A 26,168-nucleotide genomic window follows, 5' to 3' on the forward strand; every position below is an offset into this window, starting at 1 on the left:
AGTCTCGCTCCATCAAGGGACGGAGTGGCGGCCGTCTGCAGTCTTAGCCCCTCCGCTCCCGGCCCCATCCGGAGTGTCAGGGGCCTTGGGCGGCCTCGCCTTCGGCTAGCAGGAGCAGCAGGAGCAGCAGGAGCAGGAGCAGCGAGAGCAGGAGCAGGAGCGGCTCCAGGGCGCGCCAGGGCGGGTGCCAGGCCCGGGGGGCGGTGGGGAGGGCGGCGGGGTGGGCGCTGGGTGGGAGTAGCGGTCGCGGCTGACCGCAGAGGCGGGCGTTGCCAAGGCGCGCGCGGTGCGCGTCCCTAGCAGCCGCCCGCCCACGTCAAGGTTTGTTTAATAATCGCCCGGGTATTTCTGGCTGGGGCTCCGGGCGGCCGCGGGGGAGGCGGCTGAGGCGCGGCGGCTGTGGCCCAGGGCACCTCCCCCCGGCTTCCCGATCCCTGCCCCGTCTGACCCGAGGGGGAGGATGGAAGCGCCAGCCGCGCTCTGAGCCCCTCAGGAAAAGAACACCCTTCCCGCCACATCACCCCAGGGTCCTGCGGAGGCCACCGCCTCGTCCCCTCCACGTCTCCATCTCCCAGAGCGGGGCCGAGTGGAAAAGTGAGCGATGGCAGAAAACCTGAGGAAACTGGTCTCGAGCGAACCTTTACGACTGATGCACGACAAGCTAGAGTGCTGGCTGAGGGAGTACAACGTGAGTCCGGGGGGCTCGCCCTCGCTTTAGTTCCTGGCAGAGCCCTCTTAGGGCTGGCTCGGGGTGGTCGCTTAGCAGAGCCCCGGCCGGCGTGATTCCTCACCTGGACCCAGGCTCCGACCCGGATGGCGGGGGAGGGAGGAAGGGCACGGGTCGGCCGGTGCCCTTCCGCCCCCCACCCCCGGCGCCAGGGGGCGCTGGGGTGGCGCGGCCCGCGGAGCGCAGACTCGGAGTCCGCGCAGAGAGAGCGCCTTCTGTCCGGCGGTAACCAAGGACGCTGGCGGCCCTAGCAACGGGAAAGCCCAGAGGTCCGCCAGGGGTCCAGCCGGCTGCTTTCCCTTCCATCCCCTCGTTAGCAATCCACCTCCCTATCCCTAACTCGATTTTTTTTTTTTTTTTAACTACACCCCTGGTCCTGCCTCTCATCACGTCTCAGGATACTCAGGGGTTGTATCACAATGAATTTTTATAAAAATACTTCCCAGGAGTTATTACCCAGATGTCAGTGAGATGGACACTTGTCAACGTTGCGGGTTTCACTTGTGTGCTGGTCAGCATGGCAAGTAAGGCACAATTTCACACCAAGGCAGACTTCAGGAGGCCTGTTACCAAGGCATTTGTAGGAAGCCAATATTCTGTCATCAAACCCATAGAGCTCTTCAAGTCTCATTAATCCCCACCCCCACTCCGGCTCGCGTTAACCTCCCCCGCACATTAAGTACAACTCAGTGTTGCATTTGCTGGGTTTGATCTGTCCATCTTAAATAGGAGGGTCCCACTCGTACAGTGGAACAGTGAGGCAGACAGAGCTGGGCATCTGTGGGACCCGGAATGAGTCCCCCCTTCCCCCACACCAAGTTATGGGTCTGGCTCTAGATAGTACTAGCTGAATTACCTGGGGCAATTTATTTCACCTCTCTGGGTCTCAGTACCTCATTTGTTAAATAGGACAGACTCACTCAACCAGATCTCAAACTTTTTTGAATTTAAATCAGCTCGTTTCTGAAATCCTACCAGGAAAATTGCAACTGGATGCTGTCTGAGTCTCTGGGCTTTCCAATTCACCCTTTGACCAGGGCTTCTGTGGTGGAGGGGAGCTCAAACTACACCTACAGCTTTCTCCTTGCCCCCTTCCTAGTGTTCAGTGTTTACCATCTTTGCCCACTTTTAAAGAATGAACACTGTGACTATTCCTTCCCCATTCGGATTGCAGGAAAATTAAAATTTACTTCTTACTACCTCTTATAGCATATTATTTCTTCCTTTTTCCCTTCCCCACTTCCTTCCTTCCTTCCTCCCCCCCCCTCTTTCTTTCATTATTACCCCTTGGCCTGAATAAACTCTGAATGTTAAAAAGTATATTTAGTTTGGGGGTGCCTGGTTGGCTCAGTTAGTAGAGCGTGGGACTCTTCATCTCGGGGTTGTAAATTTGAGCCCCACATTGGCTGTAGAGATTACTTAAAAAAATAAATAAGTTTTTTTTTTTTTTACAGAAAGTATATTCAGTTTGCCACAAGACAATGTTTAACACAAATGACATTAGCATTTGACTGGATCAAATTTAATGATTGTTTTAGAAACTATTCATAAGTACTGAGAAATGCCAAAATTTATTACACTCTCCTTTCTCAGTAACAGTAGTCCCCCCCGCCCCACTCCTCTACTGTCACTGAAATCATTTCAATCTAGATTCTCTCCCCCATGCCAAGCTCCTCCCCCCACCTTCATAGAGACTGCACTCTTGGAGACCAATGCCCTTCCAAAAAATCTGTGGCCATTTCCCTGTGCGATCATTTTTTTGGACTATCTAGTGTTTCTGTTACATTTGACTGTTGACACCTCCATTCTTCTAAGGCTCTAAAAATTGGTCTCCTTGCCTTACCCACTTTCCCCCTATGGCAGTTCTTTAAGACTTTAGGAATCTTCTCTTGGGCCTCCATTCTTGCTTCTCTCTTACACATATGCCCATGAATCTCACATCCATATTCAGGGCCTCTTCTCATCTGAGCTCACTTCTCCAATTACCCGTTAGACATTTTCAGTTGTGCTATCGTCATCTCAAAGTCAAATCAGTCTAAAACCTATCTTAGCTTCTCCGGTGCCACGAACACTGACCTCTTTCTTGACTTCACTGTCTTCATCATGACACACCCCACAACATTTTTGCCAGCTTAATCTGTTGACACCTACTTCGAAATTCACACAGAACCCTTTCACCACCTCTGCTGTAATCACCCTTGTCCACCTTCCAACGTCGTTCATCTAGATTATTGTAAAAATATCTCAGAGTGATTCTTTTAAATGTCAAGTCAGATCAAGTTACTTCTCTAATAAAATCCTCAGACTTTCTGTCCCACTCAGAATAAAAGCCAAAGTTCCTGCAATGGCCATCAAAGTCCCACACAACTGTGCTCCTTTAAACTCTGACCGCATCTGTTACTCCCTTCTTCACTCTACTCCAGCAATACTGGTCTGGTTGTTCTTTCTAGAGCAAAGCTTTCCAATAGAACTTTCTGATGGACATGTTCTGTACAGGCACTGTCCAATGTGGAGGCTCTTTGGTACTTGAATTGTGGCAAGTACAAACTGAGGAACTGAATTTTAAATGTTATTTAAATTAAAAAAAATTAAATTTATTTAAAGTTTAATTAATTTAAATCCAAATTGTCACATATGGCTAGTGGCTACTCTATTGGGCAGAAGAGTCTAGAGCACACCAGCTGGTCTCCTGCTTCAGGGCATTTTGCACTCCCTGTTCCTCTCTGCCTGGAGAACTTTCGCCTGTGGATATTTCAGTAAGATATCAACATCTTTGCTTTCTCTCCTCCTTCAAGTCTTTGCTTAAATGTCACCTTCCCAGGAGAGACCATTCTGTTTACAATTGCCATTTCCTATCCCTGCCCCTGGCACTCACTGTGTCCCTTCTCTGCTTTGTTTCTTCTGTAATAGCTACATCTTCTAATTTTTACTTATTCTTTCATTGTCAATCTTTCCTCCCTCCTTCCCACTAAAATGTAAGCTCCAGAGGGCAGAGATTTCTCCCATTCTCTGCTCATCTCTGTATTCCCAGCACTTAGAATAATGCTTGCCTCCTAGTAGTTGCTCAATAAATACTGACTGATTGAATGCCACCACCATTCTCCTAGACACCCGGGTTCTTGGACTCATTTGTCTTCTTAAAACCTCATATCCAGTGTAGAATTAAAGATGATCCCCAAGTATCTTTAATTCAGCCTTTGTTAAAATTGAATAAAAAAGCCAAGATTTCCAAGTAGGGGCACAATTGAGAGGATGCAAATGTTTTTAATAGTTTTGTGTGTGTGTGTGTGTGTGTGTGTGTGTAGCTAAAGAGAGAGGATAAGAAAATATGTATATACCACCTACCAAAATTAAGGTTACCTCTAGACCAATTCAGTATCTTGTCACCTAGAGTGTGGGTTTTGGTCAATGGCTAAGAGCTTCCCTGTAATACCGCAAGTTTGTTTTACTAGTTTCGAGGACTTTTTCCTTGAGGCCTTAAGATGAAGAATAGTCATTGTAGCAAACTACATTTATTAAAATGTTGGTTGTAGAGGTTTGTTCATTAAAAGCTTTAAATTATGTTTGCTATGGAAAGTTGATTTTGCTGACTGTGACCACATTGATTTAGTTCTAATTAACTCAAGCAAAATAAAAGGCCATAAATACCACTCTAGAATTAAGAATGGGATTAAAGTTCCCCTTGGGAAACAGTTATTTTCAGTGAAAAAGATCAATGACTTGAACAGATTAGTTCTAAAACACAATGCAAATATTTCATTTTCCTTCAAACTAGCCATTATTGGGATGAACAGTTAGATCTTAGTTAATTTTTCTTCTTTCATATAATTTCCTTCATATGGATTCCCATTTCCTCTGCCTTAATCTGTCCATCACCACTCTTTTCATTGGGTCCTATGTATGTGGTCAGACACAGTACATTTTTTAAAAATGTAATTTTCTGCCCCAAAGCCTTTGGTTTTATTTGTTGGCTCACTTTTAATCTTACAACATTTAGCAATCTTATGGGCCCTATGCAAAACCATTACTTGCTTAATTTTTTAAAGATTTATTTATTTAAAACAATTCCAAGAAGAGATATTTTTCAAAACCCCACTAGAGAAACACAATAAAAACAATAGCAAACATTGCCAATTCACTTTCTTTTAGTTATTAAAGAGAAGCTGAATTATTGTATTACTTGGTCTTTAAAACTTGGATTCCATTGGCTGTTCAAGGACAGCTTGGTACAAACTTTTAACTTTCAGAATTGTTTTTCCTCCTCAGTGGTTACTGAGACTGTTGGTGAAAGAACCATAGAAAATCTCTCCTTGTTCAACCAAGAACTGAGCCAATTATTAAGAGCTTAATAATTCACTCAATAAATCGTTATTTAGCTTCTGCTATGTGTGAAGGTTTGGCCTAGACATTCTATATTTACACTTTGGGCAGTGTGCCTTTATTGATTAACTTATTCATTCAACAAAAGATTTTTTCAGAGTTTATGATATGACTGTCTGTGCTAGATGCTGGGAATAGAAATGTCAGCTTCATCTTAATGATAAACTTCCAGTCAGAGACGCAGATGAAGGGTAGAGGAAAGAGCATGTGTAAAAAGTGGGGAGGCAGGAAGAAGCTGGCCTATTTGGGGGGCCTATGAATGGTTCTAGGCAGGGAGAGGAAGTGAGATGGGGCTGAGGAGGTGGGGCGGTTGGGGCCAGAGGGTAGAAGCTTTGGGTGGTGTGTTAAGGAGTTTGGGTGTTATCCCCAGGGGGCAATGGGGGGTGGGACTAAAAGCATCATGCAGTGAGGAGACATGTAAACAAGGTCAGACTCTGAGAATGGTCCTTCAGGTAAGAGTATGCTGCCCCAAATGCCCCCAATTGATCATGAACCATCTGTGTGGTCCTCTCGGTCAACTCTGCAAAAGGGTCAAATAACCACCTACGCAGAACAGAATTAGGTCTCATGACCTAATTACTTCATAGAGATGTTAAGACGAGAAATTAACCTCCTTCCAATGTTAGCAGTACCTGGAGAAGGTCAGCTCTGGGCTGAAACTCTCTTCCTCCTGAGATGCTTTTGTTTCCACCCAGAATCTTGTGGACTAGGGAGCTACCTTTGGTCAGATGCTCTGCGATTTATTACTTTTTAAAATGTATTGTATGTAATTACAGGAGCAAATGGTAAGAACTTACCATTCCCTTGATAACCCCATCCCTAAGATAGGATAGGATTCCATTTCTTGAAGTATCATAATAGACCCCAGGACATGACGATCTGGAAACTTTTGATTAGCTGATATGTGAGTGGGGATGCTAGGGAGAGCTCATAACACTTCCTCTTGCATTACTCTCCTCTTATGTTATAGAAATCTGCCCTTACAAGTGAAAACAGCATATTCAATATCGGTACATAAAAAGGAGCTCTCAAAGAGGTATCCCTCTGTTTTAGGATAATCTTCGTGTTGAAATAGACGTTGCCTCTATGACAAAATGTCCCTGATTCTCAGTACAAAAGGGTTGTTGTGGTTGCTATGGTGTCCTCAAACAGACTCGTTGGCTGCCTTTTCTCTCCCCCACAGTCAATACACTTCCACATTCCTGGGGGTTCAGTCCAGTTAATTCACAGAAAACATTTTTTCTTCCCTTTATCTCCTTACAGTATACTAAGCTGCAGTAATGAATATAACTCCAAATCTTACTGTCTAAACTTACATGGAAGAGATTTCTCATTCATGCAAAGTGATGGCAACTCTCTCCGTCATTGGCTCAGGTTCAGGTGGCCCCCGCCTGGTGGCATGGTCATCTCATCATGGGACCTCAGAGGTCCATTGGGGAAGAGAGGGAGAGCACTTAAATTATACACAGCACTTTCACTCACCTTCCCTAGGGATTGTTACGTGGCTCCCATCTACTTGTAAAGGAGCCTGAGGCATGGAAAGCATGTGGAATATTTAATTAGTGCTACCGTTTCTGCCACAACTACTAATGACGAATTCATGGCTAGGAAAGAAGTTGACAAGTGGTTAAGGCAGATTATTCTATCTTTAACAGAGGGGCTATCAACTTTTAAATTTTCCTTCTTAGTTTCATCTTAGACAAACTTGCTAATGGAAACATCATCATTGTTTAATACTTAAGGAAAAATCATTAATGAAAGAAACCTGATAGAAATATTAACTTCAGGTCAAGATGCTAAAATCCAGCAGAGAGATCTAAATAGAAGCTTTTGCTAAGATGTTGGGGTATATATAAGCCTACTTTTTTAAATCTAAAGTTCAGTATTTTGGTTTTAAAAACATTGTTGTGGAGGTGGCGGTGTTGTGGCAAAGTCAGCCATGCTGTAGAACAGAGGGTTGATTTTGGAAACTGAGCCACGTGAAGGGCTGCCCCCTGTCTCCATCATGCCTCACAAATGGGTTCATCACATCAGGATTCTACCTTTAAATATCTGTCAAATACTGCCCACTTTCCCCCTCTAGCTACCATTGCTCTTATTCAAGCTCCTATCATTTCTTACATGTGTGGGAAAATCTAGGGTAAGTTAGGGCAGATCCCAAGCGAACGTTGTTGCAGAAATACTTGCAAGACTCACAGGCATAGGAGCTTCATGCTGTCCAGAGAACTCTGCCTTGGACTGAACTCACAGTATTTTTATAACCATCATGGTTACAAAAGGAGGCTAGTAGCCCATCTCTGTTGCACAGGGATTGATGGCTATAAAAGGACACGTTTTGTTAACAATGCCGGTAGTTCTATTCCTGAATATTCTACTCCTTTCTGTTACCTCTCACTTTCCTATCGGCATGAAGGATAAGAATAAGTTTGGGGGCGCCTGGGTGGCTCAGTTGCTAAGTGTCTGCCTTTGGCTCAGGTCATGGTTCCAGGATCCTGGGATCGAGCCCCGCATCGGGCTCTCTGCTCGGCAGGAAGCCTGCTTCTCCCTCTCCCACTCCCCCTGCTTGTGTTCCTTCTCTCGCTGTGTCTCTCTCTGTCAAATAAATAAATAAAAACTAAAAAAAAAAAAAGGATAAGTTTGAAGTTTACTTAAGTTCCACAATTATAACATGGCATATTCCTATTGATTTCCCTGCCTTCCTCCATGCCCACCTCTAAGCCAATATTTACTTAGCCATTTGCAAGATCGTTTTTGTGGCTTCTCACTGCCCATAGCAGAGATTCTCAACATGGACAAAGCACTGTTCTCTAGGATAGTGCTTTAAAAACTCACCACAGAAATCTATGCATTTTACTTCACAACATAGCACACCTACATTCTTCTATACATATTACTGAAGCAAAGGTTTCTTGAGTAATTCTTATCTTTAGTAATTGTAATATACTCCTTTTCTCTTTCATTAAATTTTTTTAAGGGGGGTACCGGTTGAGATTCATTAAATTGATCTCACTTCCCACGAATGCTGTGGTTCTCAGTTTTGGTTGCACATAAGAATCATTTAGAAAACTTAAAAACAATTTTCAGTGCTCAGGCCCCACACTAGAGCAATTAGAATCACAGAGCTCCTCAGGTGAAGGCCTTCCTAAATCTTGGCTCCTCACCATTTCCTCCTTTGAGCCTCACCTGGGAGATCTAGACCTACTTTTCTTATAGCAAGTCGTTCTGGTTTTGCATTTATTTGCATGTTTATCTTGGACTATAAATTCCTTGAGGGCAAGAGGCTGTATCTTACCCATCATGGTACCCCTAGCATGCAGCACACAGTAGCCTCGTCCATAAACATGTGTTGAGAGCCTAAAGGCATAAGTGAAGCAGAGCATAAACCATCTCCTTCTCTGGCTTCCTGCTTCTTTACCTTCCTTCCTGGCTGTGCTCTTATTTCTCACTGCTCTTGTTTTGTTTTCATTTACTGGCCCTTCTTCCTCAGCCCACTTCTGAAATAGCAAAACCGCCCTCTGCCCTGCCCTTTGCCGTCTCCCAGCCTGGGGATCTCGTCTGTGCATATGGCTGCCGCACTCTCCATCAGCTGTAGGCTTACAGAGCCACGCCCCCAGCCCCGACCTCTCTGCTGAGATCCAGAGTCTTCTCCTTCTGCTCTTGGGATAGGGCCATGGTTGAGAGCCTGGCTCCATGTCAAAGGCTGCAGGAACAGGCTTAGTTTCCGGCTCAATCACCTTTTCTCCAACTTGCTTAAGATCTTGGTTTTCCTCTTTGGTGAATTAGGGATGACGGATGGTAATCCAGTTGGTAGGGTTATTCTGAGGATTCAATGAAACTGTATTTAAAGCTCTCAGCACAGGGTTTGGCTGGCACAAAGTTAAGTGCTCGATAACTGTTAGGTACTATTACTAGACAGCTCTATCTGAAGGTCCTGCGGATCCCCTACATTGTCTGAAAACAGCACCATCCCTCTGACACCTGTTTTCTGTTTCCAAGCCTTCAGGCATCCTCCTCAGGTAATGCTAGAACCAGTGGCTGACACAGATGTGATTTAGGGCTGCAAAGGGCTTTCAGGGGACCCTTGGCATCTCCACAGCCTTCAGCACCTCTCAGCCAGGTGGTTACAACAACCCCTCTTCCCACCAGGCTCACTCTCTTATCTGAACCCTATGTGGTCGGCTTCTGCCAGAGTGATTTTCATAAAACGCAAAGTAAATCGGATCACATCACCACTCTCCTCCACTGCTCACTGCTTTGCTCCTTCCCCAGCTCACTACCCACTGAGAGCACTTAATAAACTCTAAGGTAACTATTAATCCTCTGTGTGTCTCCCATTTTCCAACCCTCTTCCCCAGCTGGTGAGTTCACTGACAGTAGGCAACTTTTAATTTTTTCTTCCTTTTTTTTAAAAAAAGATTTTATTTACTTGAGAGCAAGAGAGAGAGAGAGAGAGTACAGAGGGAGAGGGAGAAGAAGACTCCCCACTGAGCAGGGAGCCCGATGTGGTGGCTGGATCCCAGGACCCCGAGATCGTGACCTGAGCCGAAGGCAGACGCTTAACCGACTGAGCCACCCAGGCACCACTAATTTTTTCAATGTAGTTTTATTTCCTGAGCTACCAGCCCAAGGCCTTACAAATAGTAGGAACTCAATGATTTATGAATGAAGGAACTTTGGAATTAGGAGACAGTATAATTAGGTCATATCTTTGCTCGATTTATTTGGTGTGAGTGACTGTTTGGTAGAAGAACATGACTCCATTGCAACTTGAGCATCTTGTGTGATGCTTTGTGTTAGAAGTTGCAGCATGTTGTAACAGGTCTCGGGAACAGGAACTGTCTTACACCGTGTATTGTCTTCTGTTGTTTAAGTTGTGTGTACAAACCCACTTAACAAACATTCCTTTGGGTACTTTCTTTGTACCAGGCCCTGGGCAAGGCATAGAAGCAAATGGTAATAATACTACGATAATGCTTCTAATTATTCTGTCCCTCCTCTATTCTGTACCTAAGTTGGCTCATGAGATCAGCCACCTCCTGAATATGAGTAAACAGAGGCTCTTATTTAAAATACCTTTTCTAAGAGAATATAGCAACTAAGTAGGAAACCATATTTGAACCAAGGTCTGCCTTTATTCCTATACCCATTGCTCCTCTCAAGAACACATAATACCTCATAGGTACCAATTGTTGAGTGCCTTCTCTCTCTGAGGTGCTAGATATGCATTCTTGGATTTAATTCTCCTCTAACACTCTGCAAGGCATGATCCCCATTTTCCTGGAGAGGAAATGGGCTCAGAAAGGTGAAGTAATCTGCGTAGGATTGCAGAGGAGGGTGGCAAGTGGTAGAGCAGAGATAATCACTCAGGTCTGCTGGACCCTCAGGCCCCATTCCCTGTCCACTTAGCCTATGGCATGGTCTAGCCAGAGGGCAAAGCTGTTCTTGAGTAACAGGTTCACCATGGTAAGTGCAGGTGGGAGAGCAAGGCCAAGGAGCTGCTGCTTCAACAAAGGAGGGATGGGCACAGCTGTTCAGCTGGGGGTTCCAAATGTTCTGATGATATCAATGTTACACTGTTAAGTTATTCATTCATTCATTCATTTGTCAAATATTTTTGGGCCCTTCAATTTGTTATGCATACCAGTGGCAACTGATATAAACATAGGAAAGACAAAGGAACTTTTTAAAAGAGCTCCTGGTCTTTTTAGGAGAAGGGGATAGAAGGATGAGACACAGAAACAAATGGCTGTATGAGACGTAGGTGCCATAACAGAACTTGTCACCAGGTGCTGTCCACCAGGCGTGGACGTAAGCCAGAAGCTCCACCGAGGGCACCACGAGTCCACCCCCTCCAGACTCCTCCCCGGGCCTGCAAGGCCCTCCAGGATCTGTCCTGCCAACCTCTCTCACCTTCTGTGCTTCTGCCACATACGCTTACTTATGATTCTCAAGGTGACTAAACTCGCTTCTGCCCCTGCCACAGGGCCTTTGCCCCGACTGTTCCCACTGTGCATCACGGTCTCTCTCTAATACTTCGCTCAGTGCCTCAGTGTACTATCCACTTTGCTCAGTGTCTCCCCTTCAGGAGGTGCCTTTCCAGATGGCCCTCCCCATTCACTCCTGTCCCATCATCCCATCCTCCCTCTGCTCCCAGCTCTAACCACGATCTTAAGAGCATGGGTTCCAATCTCAGTTCTGTCATTTTACCGGCTAGGTAAGCTTGGACAAGTTATTTAACCTCTCGGCATCTCAGTTTTGTCCTCTGAAAATGGGGATGTTAACAATGACGCCCCCACCTCCCAGTGCACTGCTGTGGGGCTTCACTGAGCTTATCTATGTAAAGCATCAATAGTGCCTGGCGCATAGGAGATCTGCGATAAACATAAAGTGTGTGAATCTTCCCGTCGTCATGTGCCTGTCTGGATCTGACGACAGAGACTACAGAGCACAGTCTGGGAGTGCAACAGCAGCCAGGCCAGCATAGCCTCTGTCCACAGGGAGCTTGCTTCCTGCCTGAACCCCCTGCCCACCCCCCACATGTATCTGCCCTGTAGCCTTTCGCCTGGAGGTCACTCTTCCTCTTTGTTCTCCTTTCTGTCCTCCTCACCCCTGCTTCCTGCCTGGGATTCAGGGCTTGAGGGGACACAGCAGTCTGTGCACCCACATGATTTGTTTGTTGCTTGTGGTTGTGGTCCTTCCTTTAGCGGTAGACTTCATTAGCGGTTTGGCTGGTGTGGAAATGGTAACATCTCACCAAGGAGGTGAAAAAAAGCAGAATAATAGCTAAAGGCCCACCTCTTGGCTTTCTTCGTGTTCTGTGGATGTTTTGCAACCCCTGGAACTGCCCATCCCCCCAAATCTGCCTGCTTTCTCCTTGCCTAGATAATCACTTCCTCTCGGAAGTCTTCCCAAGGCCATGGGCTCTGGAGTAGACCTCGTGCACACATATTTCACCGCGTGGGACTGTCTGCATGTGCTATAAGGCTGGGGCCATGTCTTTTGTCTTATTCACCATGGGATCCTCAACCCCCCAATACCTTCCTACCATTAACAAGTAGTGTTCTTTACGTACTTAATGAACTTAGAGGACACGAACCAATAAAGCAGGTAAATTAGGAAGCAGTGGTTTTTATTGGGTTACAAAAGGTCTATTCACTTTATAAAAGGAGTTTTTGCAGGGTTCCATTGAGTAGTAAGTCAGGGGTATTGCTATTAAAATAACCCCCAAATCTCAGTGGCTTCACACACACACACACACACACACACACACACACACACTTTCTTGATGATGTGACAGTCATTGCAAGTGTCCAATGTGTAGCCTTTCAAATTTCAAATCTTGTAGCTCCACTATCCTTTATGCCCTCTGCTGGGCCCTCTGCTGGGTCCTCTGCATCTGGCTGCCGGATGGGGAAGGTGAGAAGAGAATCACTCAAGGGGTTTTCTTCTGGGTCATACCTGCAAGTGGAACATAGCACTTCCTGTCCCATTGACTGGAACTCTGTTACATGGCTGCCCAACTGCTAGGGAAGCTGGGAAAAGTGGTCTAGCTGTGCGTCCAGGAGGAACGGGAATGATGTTTTGGTGAACACAGGGCAGTCTCTGCGCCTGGGAGCATACCAGAGCCAGGCGGCCCCTGGGTAAAGTCAGGCCCTGTCAACCTGCAATGGGTCCCTGAGGAAAGGAATTGCACTGATTTTCTGCTTTGATTTTGTAGACAAACACATGTGATCAAAATCTTAATCATTGCCTTGAGCTCATTGAACAAATTTCCAAAGTTCAAGGACAGCTCTTTAGGATCCTCACTACGGCAGCCCAAGAAGGTGAGAATGGCCTGTGTTTCCCCATCTGGCTCTCTCTTCTTTTGCTTTAGTCCTTGGTACTCTCTCACTGTGTCGCTGAATTTCTTTCCCTGACCTGATTTATGGGTTCTTTTAGGTGGACATTATGATGGTGTGGAAATAATCAAATCGCGCCTTCTGCCTTGGCTGGAGGCCTCCTTTACTGCTGCTTCCCTGGGAAAACCTGTTGACAGCAAGGTCCCCTCTCTACAGGTAGGGACGCTAAAGGATCCCCCTTGACTTTCAGCACCCCGATCAGGCTCTGGGAACTCAGACATATATAAGAGATGGCTTTTACTTAGTGAGGGACTCAGCGCTACTTAGGGAATGGGGACACAGGTCCAAAAGGTGAGTTTCTGTTTACAGTAGTAAGCGGCGTAATGGGTTGAGCTTTTCTTCAAAGAGACCTGCGTTCAACTCTCAGCTTTGCCTACTTCCCAGCGGTGTGACCTCAGACAAATCAACGAACCTCTGCCTCCTCAGCTGTAAGAAAGGACTGGTGATGTTCTACATCTGGGACATTGCCCACACTCGGCATTAAATGGGAACTTTGGAATGACAGATCAGTCACACAGACAGTTAGGGTACACGGAGCCTCAGAAGAGACCATTAGATGGGGGAAGCACCATATTCTGAAAAAGTGAAATGAAACGAGTTGAAAAGTTAGTTCTCAGAGACTGACAAAGAGTATTGTCATTTGCTGTTGCTATGGGGTGATTTCTGTGGGTTAGTGTCAGGTTTTAGACAGTTGAAGCCCAGACTGGAAAGAGAACATATACCTTGCTTAAGGCATTAACATCATTAAGCATTAGTAACCTTGGTTTTGGATGTTTATATGGATTTCCATAAATTCTTTTCTAAAATTAAAGCATGTAGAGTGGTCTTTTCTTAGCAGCCTTAGGGGTGCAGGGGTGGAAGGGTTCCTGCTTGGGGGTCACTGGGCAGAATTCTGGTCACTCTTCTATGGTCCTGAGTCTGTTGACTAACCTTTCATGTCTCACTTGCTGGAAAGGAAACAATGCTTTTGCTGACCCCCTTGGGCCATTTTGAGAATTAAATGTGATAAACATGCAGAAACAACTAACATAGGCTAAGTATTCCATAGACATCAGTTGGTTTTAAGCAAATTTTTCTCCCCTGGGGATTTTTCACATGTTGCTGAGATTTTTACCCCATGGGTGTTCTTCTGAGTATAAAGATATGAGATGATATTTCAATGGCTTTTTAAAAAGTTGATGTATAATAAAAAATTGAGCTATAATTTACCTGCAGTGAAATCCATAGGTCAATAAATGCATATATCCATGTAACTCACACCCTATTAAGTTATAAAACATTTCCATCTCTCCAGAGCATTACCTTGTGCCATTTCCCAGTCACCTACCCACCCCCCAACCAGGCAACCACTCTTCTGATTTTTATCATTCTAGATTAATTTTGCTTGCACTAAAACTGCATATATATGGAACTATGCATTTGTGTCCTTTTGTGCCTGATTTCTTTTGCTCAGCATAATGTGTTGCAACCCATCATCTTGTTTCATGTATTCAAGACTATTTTTGATTTGTGTATCATTCCAGGACACATTTGATAAGGAGAGACATAAAGAGGCTGGTGTTCGGAATCGGGACATGCAACAATTAGACTCTGAGGTGACTTCGACTCATAATCAACTCAACCAGGTTCAAGACGAGTAAGAGGAATGCAAGTTATCTTTTTCCAAAAAGAATTGTTTGTTCTTAATTTTTAAGTTCGGAAGGAGAATAATGGCTCATGTAAAATGTAGACATCTGCAAATAACTCTGTGTGTGTGTGTATGGAGAGAGAGAGAGACTGAGAGAGAGAGAGTCAGACAGAGAGTAAGGAGCCAGTGTCTTTGAATCTGGGGATAAGATTTCTACATTATAATAGGCTACCTAAGACCCTGCTCCCCTTGGCTCCATCCCTGGAGCTCCTTCTTCTCTAGAGGCCTGTTATGAGCCTATATATGTAAACAGGGGAAGATTGTTATATGATAATCTATCTTTTTTTTTTTTAAAGATTTTTTTTATTTATTCATTCGAGACACAGAGATACAGAGAGAGAGAGAGGACATGAGCAGGGGGAGAAGCAGAGGGAGGGGGAGAAGCAGGCTCCCCGCAGAGCAGGGAGCCCGATGCGGGGCTCGATCCCAGGACCCTGGGATCATGACCTGAGCCGAAGGCAGACGCTTAACCATCTGAGCCACCCAGGCGCCCCTGGTAATCTATCTTTTGAAAGAAAAATAAGATGCAAAAGGGGGAGGGTTAAAGAAGGTCAGACAAAGAGTAAAATTAAGGAAAGAGAGCAAAAGTAAGATGAATAAGCTGCATCCGTCTGTCAGATGTGCTCATTTAGAGGGTATAAACGCCTGGCTGAGAAGTCAGACTCTTTAAAGAATGAGCATTTCAAGATTTTGGAATAATTAGTAGATATAAAAAGTATTTTAAGGAAGTTAAGCAATGCCAGGCAGCAACAGGTGTCAGATGCCAAGCCAGGGTAGCAAGCTCAAGGAATCACTGCAAAGAAAATTGTAAGCCCTGGATTTGCACTTGAGGAAGACAGACAAATGTGTCTGAAACTGCATTCAGCCCACCTAGCCAAAACCCATCAATCGGATGTTTCTCAGTTGGAGCCTTGCTCCACTGCGGACATGTATGGGGCGGCAAGGAACTCTTTAGTTAGGGCTTGTGATGGAATAAGTTGTGGCACGCTGCCTTGTTCTCTGATGAGACTTCCTTTTAAGGAAAGCATCTCCACTGATATAGTTTTGCTTGATTATAAAAGTAATAAAAGTTTCCTTCTCAAAATGCATACAACATACGAAAGTGGCAGTATCATAGCCAAGGGGTTTATCTGAGGCACGATTATTGCTAATTCAAAATGCATACAACAAATACAAGTGTAAAGGTGAAAATCACCTGTTATCTCATCCCTGTTAACATTTTGGTTTATTTTGCTCCAGACATTTTTCTTTGTGTGTGTTTACATGTGTGTGTGTGTGTGTGTGCGCGCACACACATAGACACACACACACACACAGTTACCTCCACACCCCCCATTCATTTCCAACTGGAATCATTGTCAATGAACAGTTTTATGGCTGCAACCGTCAACATTTACAAATGTAATGAGCAAAAAAGCACAATCGTCTGAATTTCTGCAACTTATTTCAACTAATATCAGCTGATTTGGAGTGAGGTGAGGATAATTAAACTTACCACTTCTTTTCTGGTTTACTGTATAGTCCTTTTCCTGTAAATATTCAGTTAGTTCCAAGTTCAAACTTCTGTTAGGGGCTTTTTCCCCCCTCTCCAGGAGTCTCCTCGGCCCTCCTCCTTCCCTAGACTGGCCATTTAGAAGTAGAGGGATGCTTGCGTGCTTATGAGGGATGACTCAAGCTGGAGAGGAGAGACTTTGGGGCTTGTGCTGCTGTATGGGTTCTTGCTGCCTCGTTTCCAATTGGGCAGTAGAGTCTTGTGCCAAGGGGTGCTGATTTGTAGCTTGTCTGGTTAAATCTTCTGGAGAATTTGCTGGCAACTGCGGCTGGCCAGGCCCTTCCATTTGCCACTAACTGTGAGGCAGGGCTTCAAGACTTTGCTGGTTCTTGACTTCTATCAGCACCAAGAGGAGCCAGGAATTCCTTCCTACCTCCCTCTCTTATCATTATGGCTCTGTAAATACCCATCAGGAGCATCAGGGGTCAGGGAACTATGACTGCATACTTTTTGTAAAAAAAAAATTATTTGGAAATAATTTCCAATGCAGAAAATCTGTAAGAATAGTACTAAGAACACCCATATACACTGTCATGTACATTTCATACTATTTGCTTTATCATTTGTGTGTATACTATATATATATATATATATCCTCCCCTCCCCCCACCAAACCCTGTGCATCTCATTTGAAAGTGGCACAGATGAAGGTGTTTGTTCCTTTACCTTGGATTTCCTAGTTTTGTTTGGTTTTTAACCCACCTTCTTTTAAGGCATCAGAAATGATGCTGTCTGTCCCCCACATTCTGTGGTAGCTAGGTCTCTCCTTTCTCTCTCACTCTACCTGCTACCTGCTATGGAATGAGTGGCCCACCAAGGAGATTCCCCATGTCTAACCTTTTAGAGACCAGGTTGGTTTTGACTCAGTTACAAATGGGCAAATTCTAATACAGTGCTGAATGGGGACAGGTCTGCCCAAGTTTGATGAATCCTCGAAAAGGAAGATGTCTAGATTTTATACTCGGGATCTGGTTATGAGTCTCTGTGTCTTCATTTCCTATCTCCAATCTATTGGCAAATCTGGTTGAATCTACCTCCTAAACATCTCCCACTCTTGTCCCTTTCTTACTATTCTACCACCATCGCCCAGTTGAAGGTCCTGATACCTGTTGCCTCAACCAGTTGCCTTCCAACTGGCTACCCTGCTTTCATTCTTGCTCTACTATAATCCATTTCACACATAGAAATTTATAAAGTCAGACCCTGGCTTAAAAGCTGTTAGTAGCCTCCTTTTACACTTAGAAAAAATTCTGAACTCCTTACCAGGCCTCTTGTAGCCCTGTGTGATCTGGCCCTGCCTCTCTCTGCACCCTCATCTCATGCCAGGCTCTCCTCACCTGGTCTGTGGTCCCCTTCCTCACCTTGCAGCCTTTGCCTGTGCTCTTTCAGAAACATGGCGGTCTCTCTCTGGTTCTTTGCATGGCTGGTTCTTTATTATCTTTCAGGTCTCAGCTGAAATGTGACTTTCTCAGAGTCTTTCTGTGACCATGTATATCGAAAGGTCTTTCCTCCGCCCCGCTCTGTAGTTCTCTTTCACAGTGATCTGAAAATAGCCCTTACCACAATTTGGAACTTTAAAATATTGGTTCGCAAGTTTCTGATCCACTAGACTAGAAGCCCCAAAGGGTTAGTGTCTTGTGTCTGTTATTCTGACACTGTTGTATGCCCAGCACCCAACCTCGTGCCTGCCACATGGTATATCCTCAGTGAATGAATAAATCCCTAATAAAAAATAAGTAAAATACATGAACTTGCTTAAAATAATGCTTGGCACATGAATGTACCTCCTTTTCTTCTCTCTGTATATCATTCAAGGGTGCCAAATTAGCATGTACGTTTGGTTGTACGTACATGTGTTCACACCGGTGTGCCAAATCTTTTTTTTTTTTTTTTTAAAGATTTTATTTATTTATTTGACAGAGAGAGACACAGCGAGAGGGAACACAAGCAGGGGGAGTGGGAGAGGGAGAAGCAGACTCCCCGCTGAGCAGGGAGCCCGATGCGGGACTTGATCCCAGGACCCTGGGACCATGACCTGAGCCGAAGGCAGACACTTAGCGACTGAGCCACCCAGGCGCCCGGGTGTGCCAAATCTTAAGAGAAAAACATAACTACTTTATTCCTGTTCATACTCTCCTTCCTTTCTTGGTCTATTTGCTCCTTTTAATTTTCTACAGTTTTCTCTTGACAAAAATGTTTATTTTCTTCTCCATGTACACTTTAAAAAACCTGTAACATAGTCACCTCTGAATTAAATCACAGCAATTTCCTCTTAATTGCCAGTAGCCCTATTATGAAGTTATTGCTACTTTGGCATTTGTTAAAAGACTTTAGACATTGTGTTCATTCATTTTTCAACTAAAAAAATCTCTACTGTGTTACAGGCACTATTTTAGATGTTGGGGATAAAAAGATAAAAAATAATTTTTGCCCTTAAGTAGCTCACAGTGTATTTGTAATGAGACTGTTAGTGTGAACCAAGTGTTGGAGGTGCTCCGGAGAAGGGGAGACACACAGGGCTTGAGAGAGTCAGGGGTGACATTTGCACGAGCACTCACAGGTTGCGTGGGCACTTGTTAGGGGAGGAGGAGGAGAAGGAGATGGGAAGGAACACTGGGTAATCACACCACCTCTTGCATTGCCTGATTGGTCGGGATCTGTGGGGACTTGGTAGGAATCCTGCTAGCCCATCATTTCTCTATCTGCTTCACTGTCTAGGGGAGGACCCCAGTGTTTGACCTTCCATTCTTCCATCTAAAAGGAAGGAAGAAGACAGGTGTGAGTTTAGATAGCAACTGCAACCTCTCAGCCTCAGATGAAAGAGCCTGGATAGTACAGGGAGGTAGGGTCCAAGAAGTCAAGAAACCTTTGCCAACCTATGATCTCTTGCTGGACTAGGGCGACTTAACTGAGAACCACTGGTCTCCATCCAATGTCATCCATACACACCCATTTCTTTTTAAATTTTAGATAGACCTAAAGAAATAATAGGATTTGTTATGATTTGCCTATAATGAAGAGAGTCCTTGAAACTCACAATGACCTAGCTATGTTGAAAACTCAGGAAAATCATGCTCAGTAAGTGGTGGAAGTTAGAGGCATGAAATACTTGGTAGTCAAGTGTGATTGTGGAAGACTTTCTTTGTAGGTGGGCAAATAATTTTTTCTTTATATTTAGGAAGTCTGGGAAAATTAGGTCAAATGCAACTCTATGGTCCAAAATAATGAGAATACTGCAGAAAAGGGTATTGGGATATTGCAGAAAATGGAGATTTTATAGGGAGAGGCAGCCTGAAGATTTGGTGTGCTGAGCAGATGAATTAGGAGGGTGAGAAGGAGGAGGTGAACAAGTTTCTTTGCCCTTTACATTCTAATGTTAATAATTATTACATAGCTCTTTAGTGGTAGCCACTCTATAATGTCTTCACGTTTGACATTGAGAAAGAATGCTAGCATGCTTTTGCATACAAGTGCACCATAATATTTGCAATAGTATCTGATTGGATGCAGATGTCTCATAATTTGATCTTGTTTTTGTTGAACTTATATCATATGCCAAAAGTTCCTGGGAGAACCTATGCCTTGATTTGGAAAGTCTGCCAATTTTGGAAAATCTGTCTTAAGTTACTGATTTCTCTTACAGTCTGGCTGAAACTGAAAAGACTCTTGAAGAAACCAAGAACAGATCGGCCATATCCCTTTTGGCTGCAGAGGAGGAAATAAATCAGCTAAGAAAGCAGTAAGCAAAAAAAAAAAAAAAAAGACAGGATTATTGCAGTCTGCTGATTGATCTTTGAATTTAGCTTTTTGGTACTCCATTACAATATGAAAAAAGCTGTTCACAAAGAGGAAAGGCAGCAATAGTTTTATTAATGTTTTATATAATTTTTTTCTTACTACAAAAATGCTGTCTACTATAGAAAAATTTCAAAGTACAACAGAGTATAAGACGAGCCCAAAAACCCTCTCAAAATTCCAGAGCCAGTTATTGTTACCATTTTGTTATTTCTTCCAATTGATACATTAAAAAAATAGGGTTATTACTACAAAATCAGCATAAGGATACAATTTTGGACCCCATCTTTTCACTTAACAGTGTTTTTCTCTATTACTAAGAAAAAATAGTGCAAGACTTAAATAGATGCATCATGTTCCATTATTTAGATATTTCCCTAATAGTGAACATTTACTTTGATACTGATTTTAAACATTGGAAATAACATTGTGATAATTATTGCAGCAAACGTTAGTTTAAATTTCAGATTGTTCTCTAAATATAAATTTCTAGAAGGAGAGCATAAACACATACTTTAAGGTTATATCTTCCTTGAATTTTTAAAATCAAAGTATAGTTGACACACAGTATTCCAATAGTTTTAGATGTACAACATAGTGATTCAACAACTCTGTACCTTATGCTACGTTCACAAGTGCAGCTCCCATCTGTCACCTTACGATGCCATTACGATATCAGTGACTCTATTCCCTATGCTGTGCCTTTTATTCCTGTGCCTTACTTCTTCCATATGCAGAAGCCTATGCCTGCCACTCCCCTTCACCCCCTTTGCTCACCCCCCCCCATTCTCCCTTCTGACAACCACCAGTTTGTGCTCTGTATTTATGGGTTTGTTTCTGCTTTTTGTTTGTTGATTCATTTTTTTTTATTTCACATATAAGTGAAATCTTATGGTATTTGTTTATCTCTTTCTGACTTATTTCACTTAGAATAATACACCCTAGGTCCATCCATGTTGTCACAGATGGCAAGGTCTAGTTCTTTTTTATGGCTGAGTAATATTCCATTGTATGTATATGTATATATATTGTGTGTGTATACATATATAAATATATATATCATATCACATCATATCACATATACATATATCGCATCCTTATCCATTCATCTATCAGTGGACATGGGTTGCTTCCATATCTTGGCTACTGTAAATAATGTTGCAATAAATATAGAGGCGCATATATCTTTTCAAATTAGTGTTTTTGTTTTCTTTGGGTAAATACCCAGTAGTGGAATTATTAGATTTCAATATTTAACTTTTTGAGGAAACTCCATACCGTTTTCCAGAGTGGCTGCACCAGCTTGCCTTCCCACCAACAGTGCATGAGGGTCCCCTTTTCCACATCCTCACCAACACTTGTTATAACTTCTTGTCTTTTTCATTCTAGCTATTCTGACAGGGGTAAGCGGGTATACCTTCATTGATCTTAATTTTGATTTTTCCCCCCAAAAAGCAAGTGGGGGTTGTATTAAAACACACCCACGCACGCACGCACACACACACAAATACCTTTTTGCTGCCTTCACACATGTTCCATTGTTCTGATTTCTTTGGGAACACCCTCACTGTTGTAGCTGGGAGCACTGCTCTGTTTTCTACTTCTATCTCCCCCTCACCATCATTTTCTTTTCTCTCTCTCTCTCTTTTTATTTTTATTTGCATTTATTCAATGCAGAATTTACTTCCGGGTCATACGTTTTTATTTCTTCAGTTTCTTCTGGGATATCTTTTTCTTCTGTGCAACCTCCTCTTCTGGTTTAGGGACAATCTGCTCTTTTTCAGTAAGGACCATCTCCATGTGGCAGGGAGAGCGCATGTAGGGGTTAATCCGACCATGAGCCTTGTAAATTCTTCGCTGCATCTTGGGGGCTTTGTCCACCTGGGTTGTGCTCAATGACCAGAGAATCGACATCAAAACCCTTAAGTTCAGCATGACTCTCTGCCTTTTTAAGCATATGCAGTAAAAACTCAGCACTCTTCCTGGGCCACCGACCCTGTGTGCAGCCCCACTGTTTGGCCTAGGCACACCTACCAGGTCCACCAGTGTAGCGACCGAATAGCACACATGGCTTCTGCAAAGTGACGTCCTTCAGATACTTGGTGGCTTTTGGGATCTGCATACCCTTGATGGCCTGGGCAGTTTCACATGTGTTCTTAAAGTGAACATGAAGATTTGAACCTCCTGATTTGCATGATTTTGTAGGGTTTTCTGGGTTAAGTGAATAGCGGGCCATTTTCAGAGGTCACCTCAGGCCGCTTAGGGGAAGAGTTCTCACCATCATTTTCATCTCTTATTTCCTACTTGATAGAACTTCTCAGATTCTTTGACCCTATAATTGAGTGATTTCCTGTAGCAGCGATTCTGTTCTTTACCGTTTTCAGTGCAGCTTTTAATTCTGCTATTGCATTTTTAGCTTCTCTGTGTCCTTCTTAATCTTAGCCCTTACCTTTTCATCTTATATCATTGTCCTTTTCATCACAGCATGTTCTCTTTGTGTGGGTTTGCTCCTGTTTTAGGTAGTCATGCCTCTCTGCATCTTTATAAGGATGCTAAGTTTATTTCTGAAGCTTTGTCTCTAGGATACATTATTTGTATAAATTCATCCTTCCACCTAGTATTGTGGATGTTATTCCATCTCTATTGTCATACTCCACCCCCCCCCCCCACTCCCATTCCATCTGTTCAGAGAATCAGAGAGCTAATGAAGATAGGAGATTGTCTCTTTGGCCAGCTTCTGGACCTAGGCTTTGGAGGTCTGATGCTGCCAGAGTTCTGTGCAGTTAAGATCAGCCTAATATAGAACAGGATGACTATAGGCCCACTCTGCTTTTGCTGGAGGATCTGCGTACATACTCCTTTCTCAGGAGCCTTTTTTCATGCAAGCTGCAGACGTGGGGTGGCACTCTAACCCTGGTAATTCTGCTCTTTTCTGAATTGTGTTTGTTCCTCGTGCGTTTCCATCAGAGTTGTCCAACGCAGTAATTGCTTTGCTGAGTAGAGTAGTAGGCTCTGTTGTTAGGTATGCCAGTTGTTGCTATTACCTTTCCTCCATCCTTCCCTCCTTCTCTTTTCTTTCCTCCTTAATTTTTGTTTTCTGTTCAGGCTTAAATCTCTTCAAGTCCAGGAGGAATCCCGCCACCGAAACGTAGAATATAGAAGCGTGGAGCATCGGTGTGCGGAGCCTAGAACCTCAGAGCCGAGGACCTCTGAGCAGAGGAGGTTGGACCAGCGGGGCATTGACAAGCGGGGCGTAGAGCAGCGGACCGAAGTGATTTCTGATTATGAGAAACAGCTCCGAACGCTGAAGGACGAGATAGCTGTTTTGTCTGCTGAAAAATCTGTGCTTCAAGGAAGGTCTGACAAATTCTCACAGATCTTTTCATTTAAGTTCCTTTCAGTAGTGGTAAAAACGTGGCTTGGAAAAAAAAAAATGAAATGACATCTTGCACCCAAACCCCCACAATATGGGAACTTTGAATTGTAGAGGGATTGTTTTCTCTAACTGCCCTCTTCCAGAGAGAGAAAATACCTCCTGCATTGTCAGTGCTTGGGCACTAATTAATTTGGGGCTGACATGGAAGCCCAAGGAATGAAACTGAGAGATATGTGAGATGAGAGGATAGTTCTTTGGCTTGAAAGCAGATTTGGGTGGGCCTGTCATACATGCATGGTACCCATGCCGGAAGAATGTTCCATAATAGGAGGGTCCTGTTCTCTGAGGCCTGCCAGTCCCTCTCTGGGGTGACCACCTGTCATTTTACTTTCTATAGCTCATTTTGTTTGATGAAGTGTGTAGGTGAGTGTTCTTGTGACATCCCTCTCTACTGATGGACAGCATGTTAAGACAGGTCATTCGGAGTTACGTGAGGACAGAGCGGGACGTTTTTCTTGGAGCATTTTCCTTGTTCTTTTCAACACCCACCACCTCCCTCAGCCCCACAGCATGCCCGGATCCAAGCTATCAAAGCCACTCCCACCCCTGGTCCCCATTCCCCTAAATGCCACCTTAGCCTTTCATTCCGGGGAGTCACTCTGCCATGTTGTGCTGGTACCAGCTTGTACTGGCTCCCTAGAACTGATTCTGTGCACGTCTGCCTCCCTCCAAGTTCAGTGTGATGTCACATTCATAGCTCGAAGTGGGTCGCGGCGGCAGTGTTTCTCGCACCATGGAAATTGGCAGACTACTGTTGAGGGTTTTCGCTCTGCTCCACCTTCAGGGCGGGCTTTGTAGAAGAACCGTTTGCTTCCTAGTACCTTCTACGCTTCCCTCCTTAGGGACCCATTTCCTTTATAATTTACTTTGTACTTGATAGCAATACCGTTCATTGATGCCGTGCTTTACAATTCACCGAGCACTTCCACCTGTATTAGCCCACTGGATCTTTCAGACCCTCCCTCCCACCCAGAAATAGGGCGAGCATGTTGTAGGTAAGAACTCAGACTCTGGAGGGGAGAAATGAGCGCGAACGGTCCCACTGCTATAGAAGGAGAACGCAGATCTTCTCTCTCACGGTTGAGTGTTCATCCCATTTTATACCATAAAGCCTCTGTGATACGTGAGTACCCCAAGGCTGGGGTAAGAAATACTGAGAAGCTAGTCTTTCTCCCTCTGGCTCTTGCCACCAGTGTTACTTTCCTTTTCTGAGCCTCTAGTTCCTTGGCCTTGAAATGGCCAACAATCGATGTTGAGCTCGACGGGCTGCTTAAAGGATAAAACGAGGTGCGAATTCCCTGTGCAGACCCAGAGCCGATGACCGCGTATTTGATGCCGGGCAGAGAGGCCGCGGGGGGCGGGGGGCGGGGGGCAGCTGCTTTCCCTGGTGCAGCAGGGCGCACGGCTCCTGGCAATCACTTGCAGGTCATGGGCCGGGAATGAGAGAGAAGCGAATCAGAGCGCTTCTCCGGCTGGTTCTTGCTTACCAACAGGTCCGCCCGGAGCCGGACTCCCAGCCCTGGCCCTCGCAGCCACAGCCGCAGCCGCAGCCGCAGCCGCAGCCGCTCCACCAGCCCCGCCACCGCGGTCGTAAAGATCCGGAGCCCGTCCCCGAATCGCGCCAAAATGTCCAATGTGGCGCGCAAGGCTGCCCTCCTGTCCCGGTTCAGCGACGCTTACTCCCAGGCCCGGCTGGATGCGCAGTCCCTGCTGCGGCGCTGCATCGACAAAGCCGAGACCGTGCAGCGCGTAATCTACATCGCCGCAGTGGTAGGTGACACTCGTGCGCTGCGCCCCAGAGGCCCGTGCGCCCCGCGGGGGGCAGCACGGGCGTCCGCCGAACGGGACAGCCTAAGGGACTGGTCGGCCCTGAGGCCACAGACGGAGGGTGGGATTTCCACTTCCTTCCCCCCTCCCTCCCTCCGTCCCTTCCTTCCTCCCTCTCTTCCTTCTTTCCTTCCTCTCTTCTTTCCCTCCTTCCTTCCCTCCTACCTTCCTTCCTCCCTTCCTTCCTTCCTTCCCTCCTTCCTTCCTCCCTCCCTTCCTCCCTTCTTTCCCTCCTTCCTTCCCTCCTTCCTTCTTTCCTTCTTTCCTTCCTTCATTCCTCCCTACTTTCCCTCCTTCTTTCCTCCCTTCTTTCCCTCCTTCCTTCCTCCCTTCTTTCCCTCCTTCCTTCTTTCCTTCCTCCCTTCCTCTCTTCTTTCCCTGCTTCCTTCCCTCTTTCCTTCCTTTCTTTCCTTCCTTCCTCCCTTCTTTCCCTCCTTCCTTCCTCCCTCCCTTCCTTCCTTCTTTCCTTCTTTCCTTCCTCCCTTCTTTCCCTCGTTCCTTCCTTCCTCCCTTCTTTCCCTCCTTCCTTCCTCCCCTCTTTCCCTCCTTCCTTCCTTCTTTTCTTCCTTCCTTCCTCCCTTCTTTCCCTCCTTCCTTCCCTCCTTCCTTCTTTTCTTCCTTCCTTCCTTCTTTCCCTCCTTCCTTCTTTCCTTCCTTCCTTCCTCCCATCTTTCCTTCCTCCTTCCCTCCTTCCTTCCTTCCTTCCTCCCTCCCTTCCTTCCTTCTTTCCTTACTTCCTTCCTCCCGTCTTTCCTTCCTCCCTTCCTTCCCTCCTTCCTTCCTTCCTCCCTCCCTTCCTTCTTTCCTTCCTCCTTTATTTCCCTCCTTCCTTCTTTCCTTCCTCCCTTCTTTCCCTCCTTCCTTCC

General features: G+C 44.9%; 1 protein-coding gene and 1 pseudogene across 1 annotated transcript in view; one reads left to right on the forward strand and one right to left on the reverse strand.

Moving 5' to 3' along the window:
• Positions 1 to 376: 376 nt before the first annotated feature.
• The window catches only part of SPATA18 (spermatogenesis associated 18), a 36,800-nt gene continuing 11,008 nt past the window's right edge, over positions 377 to 26,168 (forward strand). The window contains exons 1-7 of the mRNA XM_032400348.1: positions 377 to 688; positions 12,825 to 12,930; positions 13,046 to 13,161; positions 14,529 to 14,641; positions 19,888 to 19,983; positions 23,145 to 23,396; positions 24,969 to 25,245. Coding sequence (XP_032256239.1) covers positions 602 to 688; positions 12,825 to 12,930; positions 13,046 to 13,161; positions 14,529 to 14,641; positions 19,888 to 19,983; positions 23,145 to 23,396; positions 24,969 to 25,245 — 1,047 coding nt within the window. The 5' untranslated portion in view covers positions 377 to 601. The remainder of the gene's footprint in view (positions 689 to 12,824; positions 12,931 to 13,045; positions 13,162 to 14,528; positions 14,642 to 19,887; positions 19,984 to 23,144; positions 23,397 to 24,968; positions 25,246 to 26,168) is intronic.
• LOC116629967 lies at positions 21,409 to 22,607 on the reverse strand (annotated as a pseudogene).

This window comes from Phoca vitulina, unplaced genomic scaffold, assembly GCF_004348235.1.
Source record: "Phoca vitulina isolate PV1807 unplaced genomic scaffold, GSC_HSeal_1.0 scaffold3, whole genome shotgun sequence".
NCBI classification, from domain to species: Eukaryota; Metazoa; Chordata; class Mammalia; order Carnivora; family Phocidae; genus Phoca; species Phoca vitulina.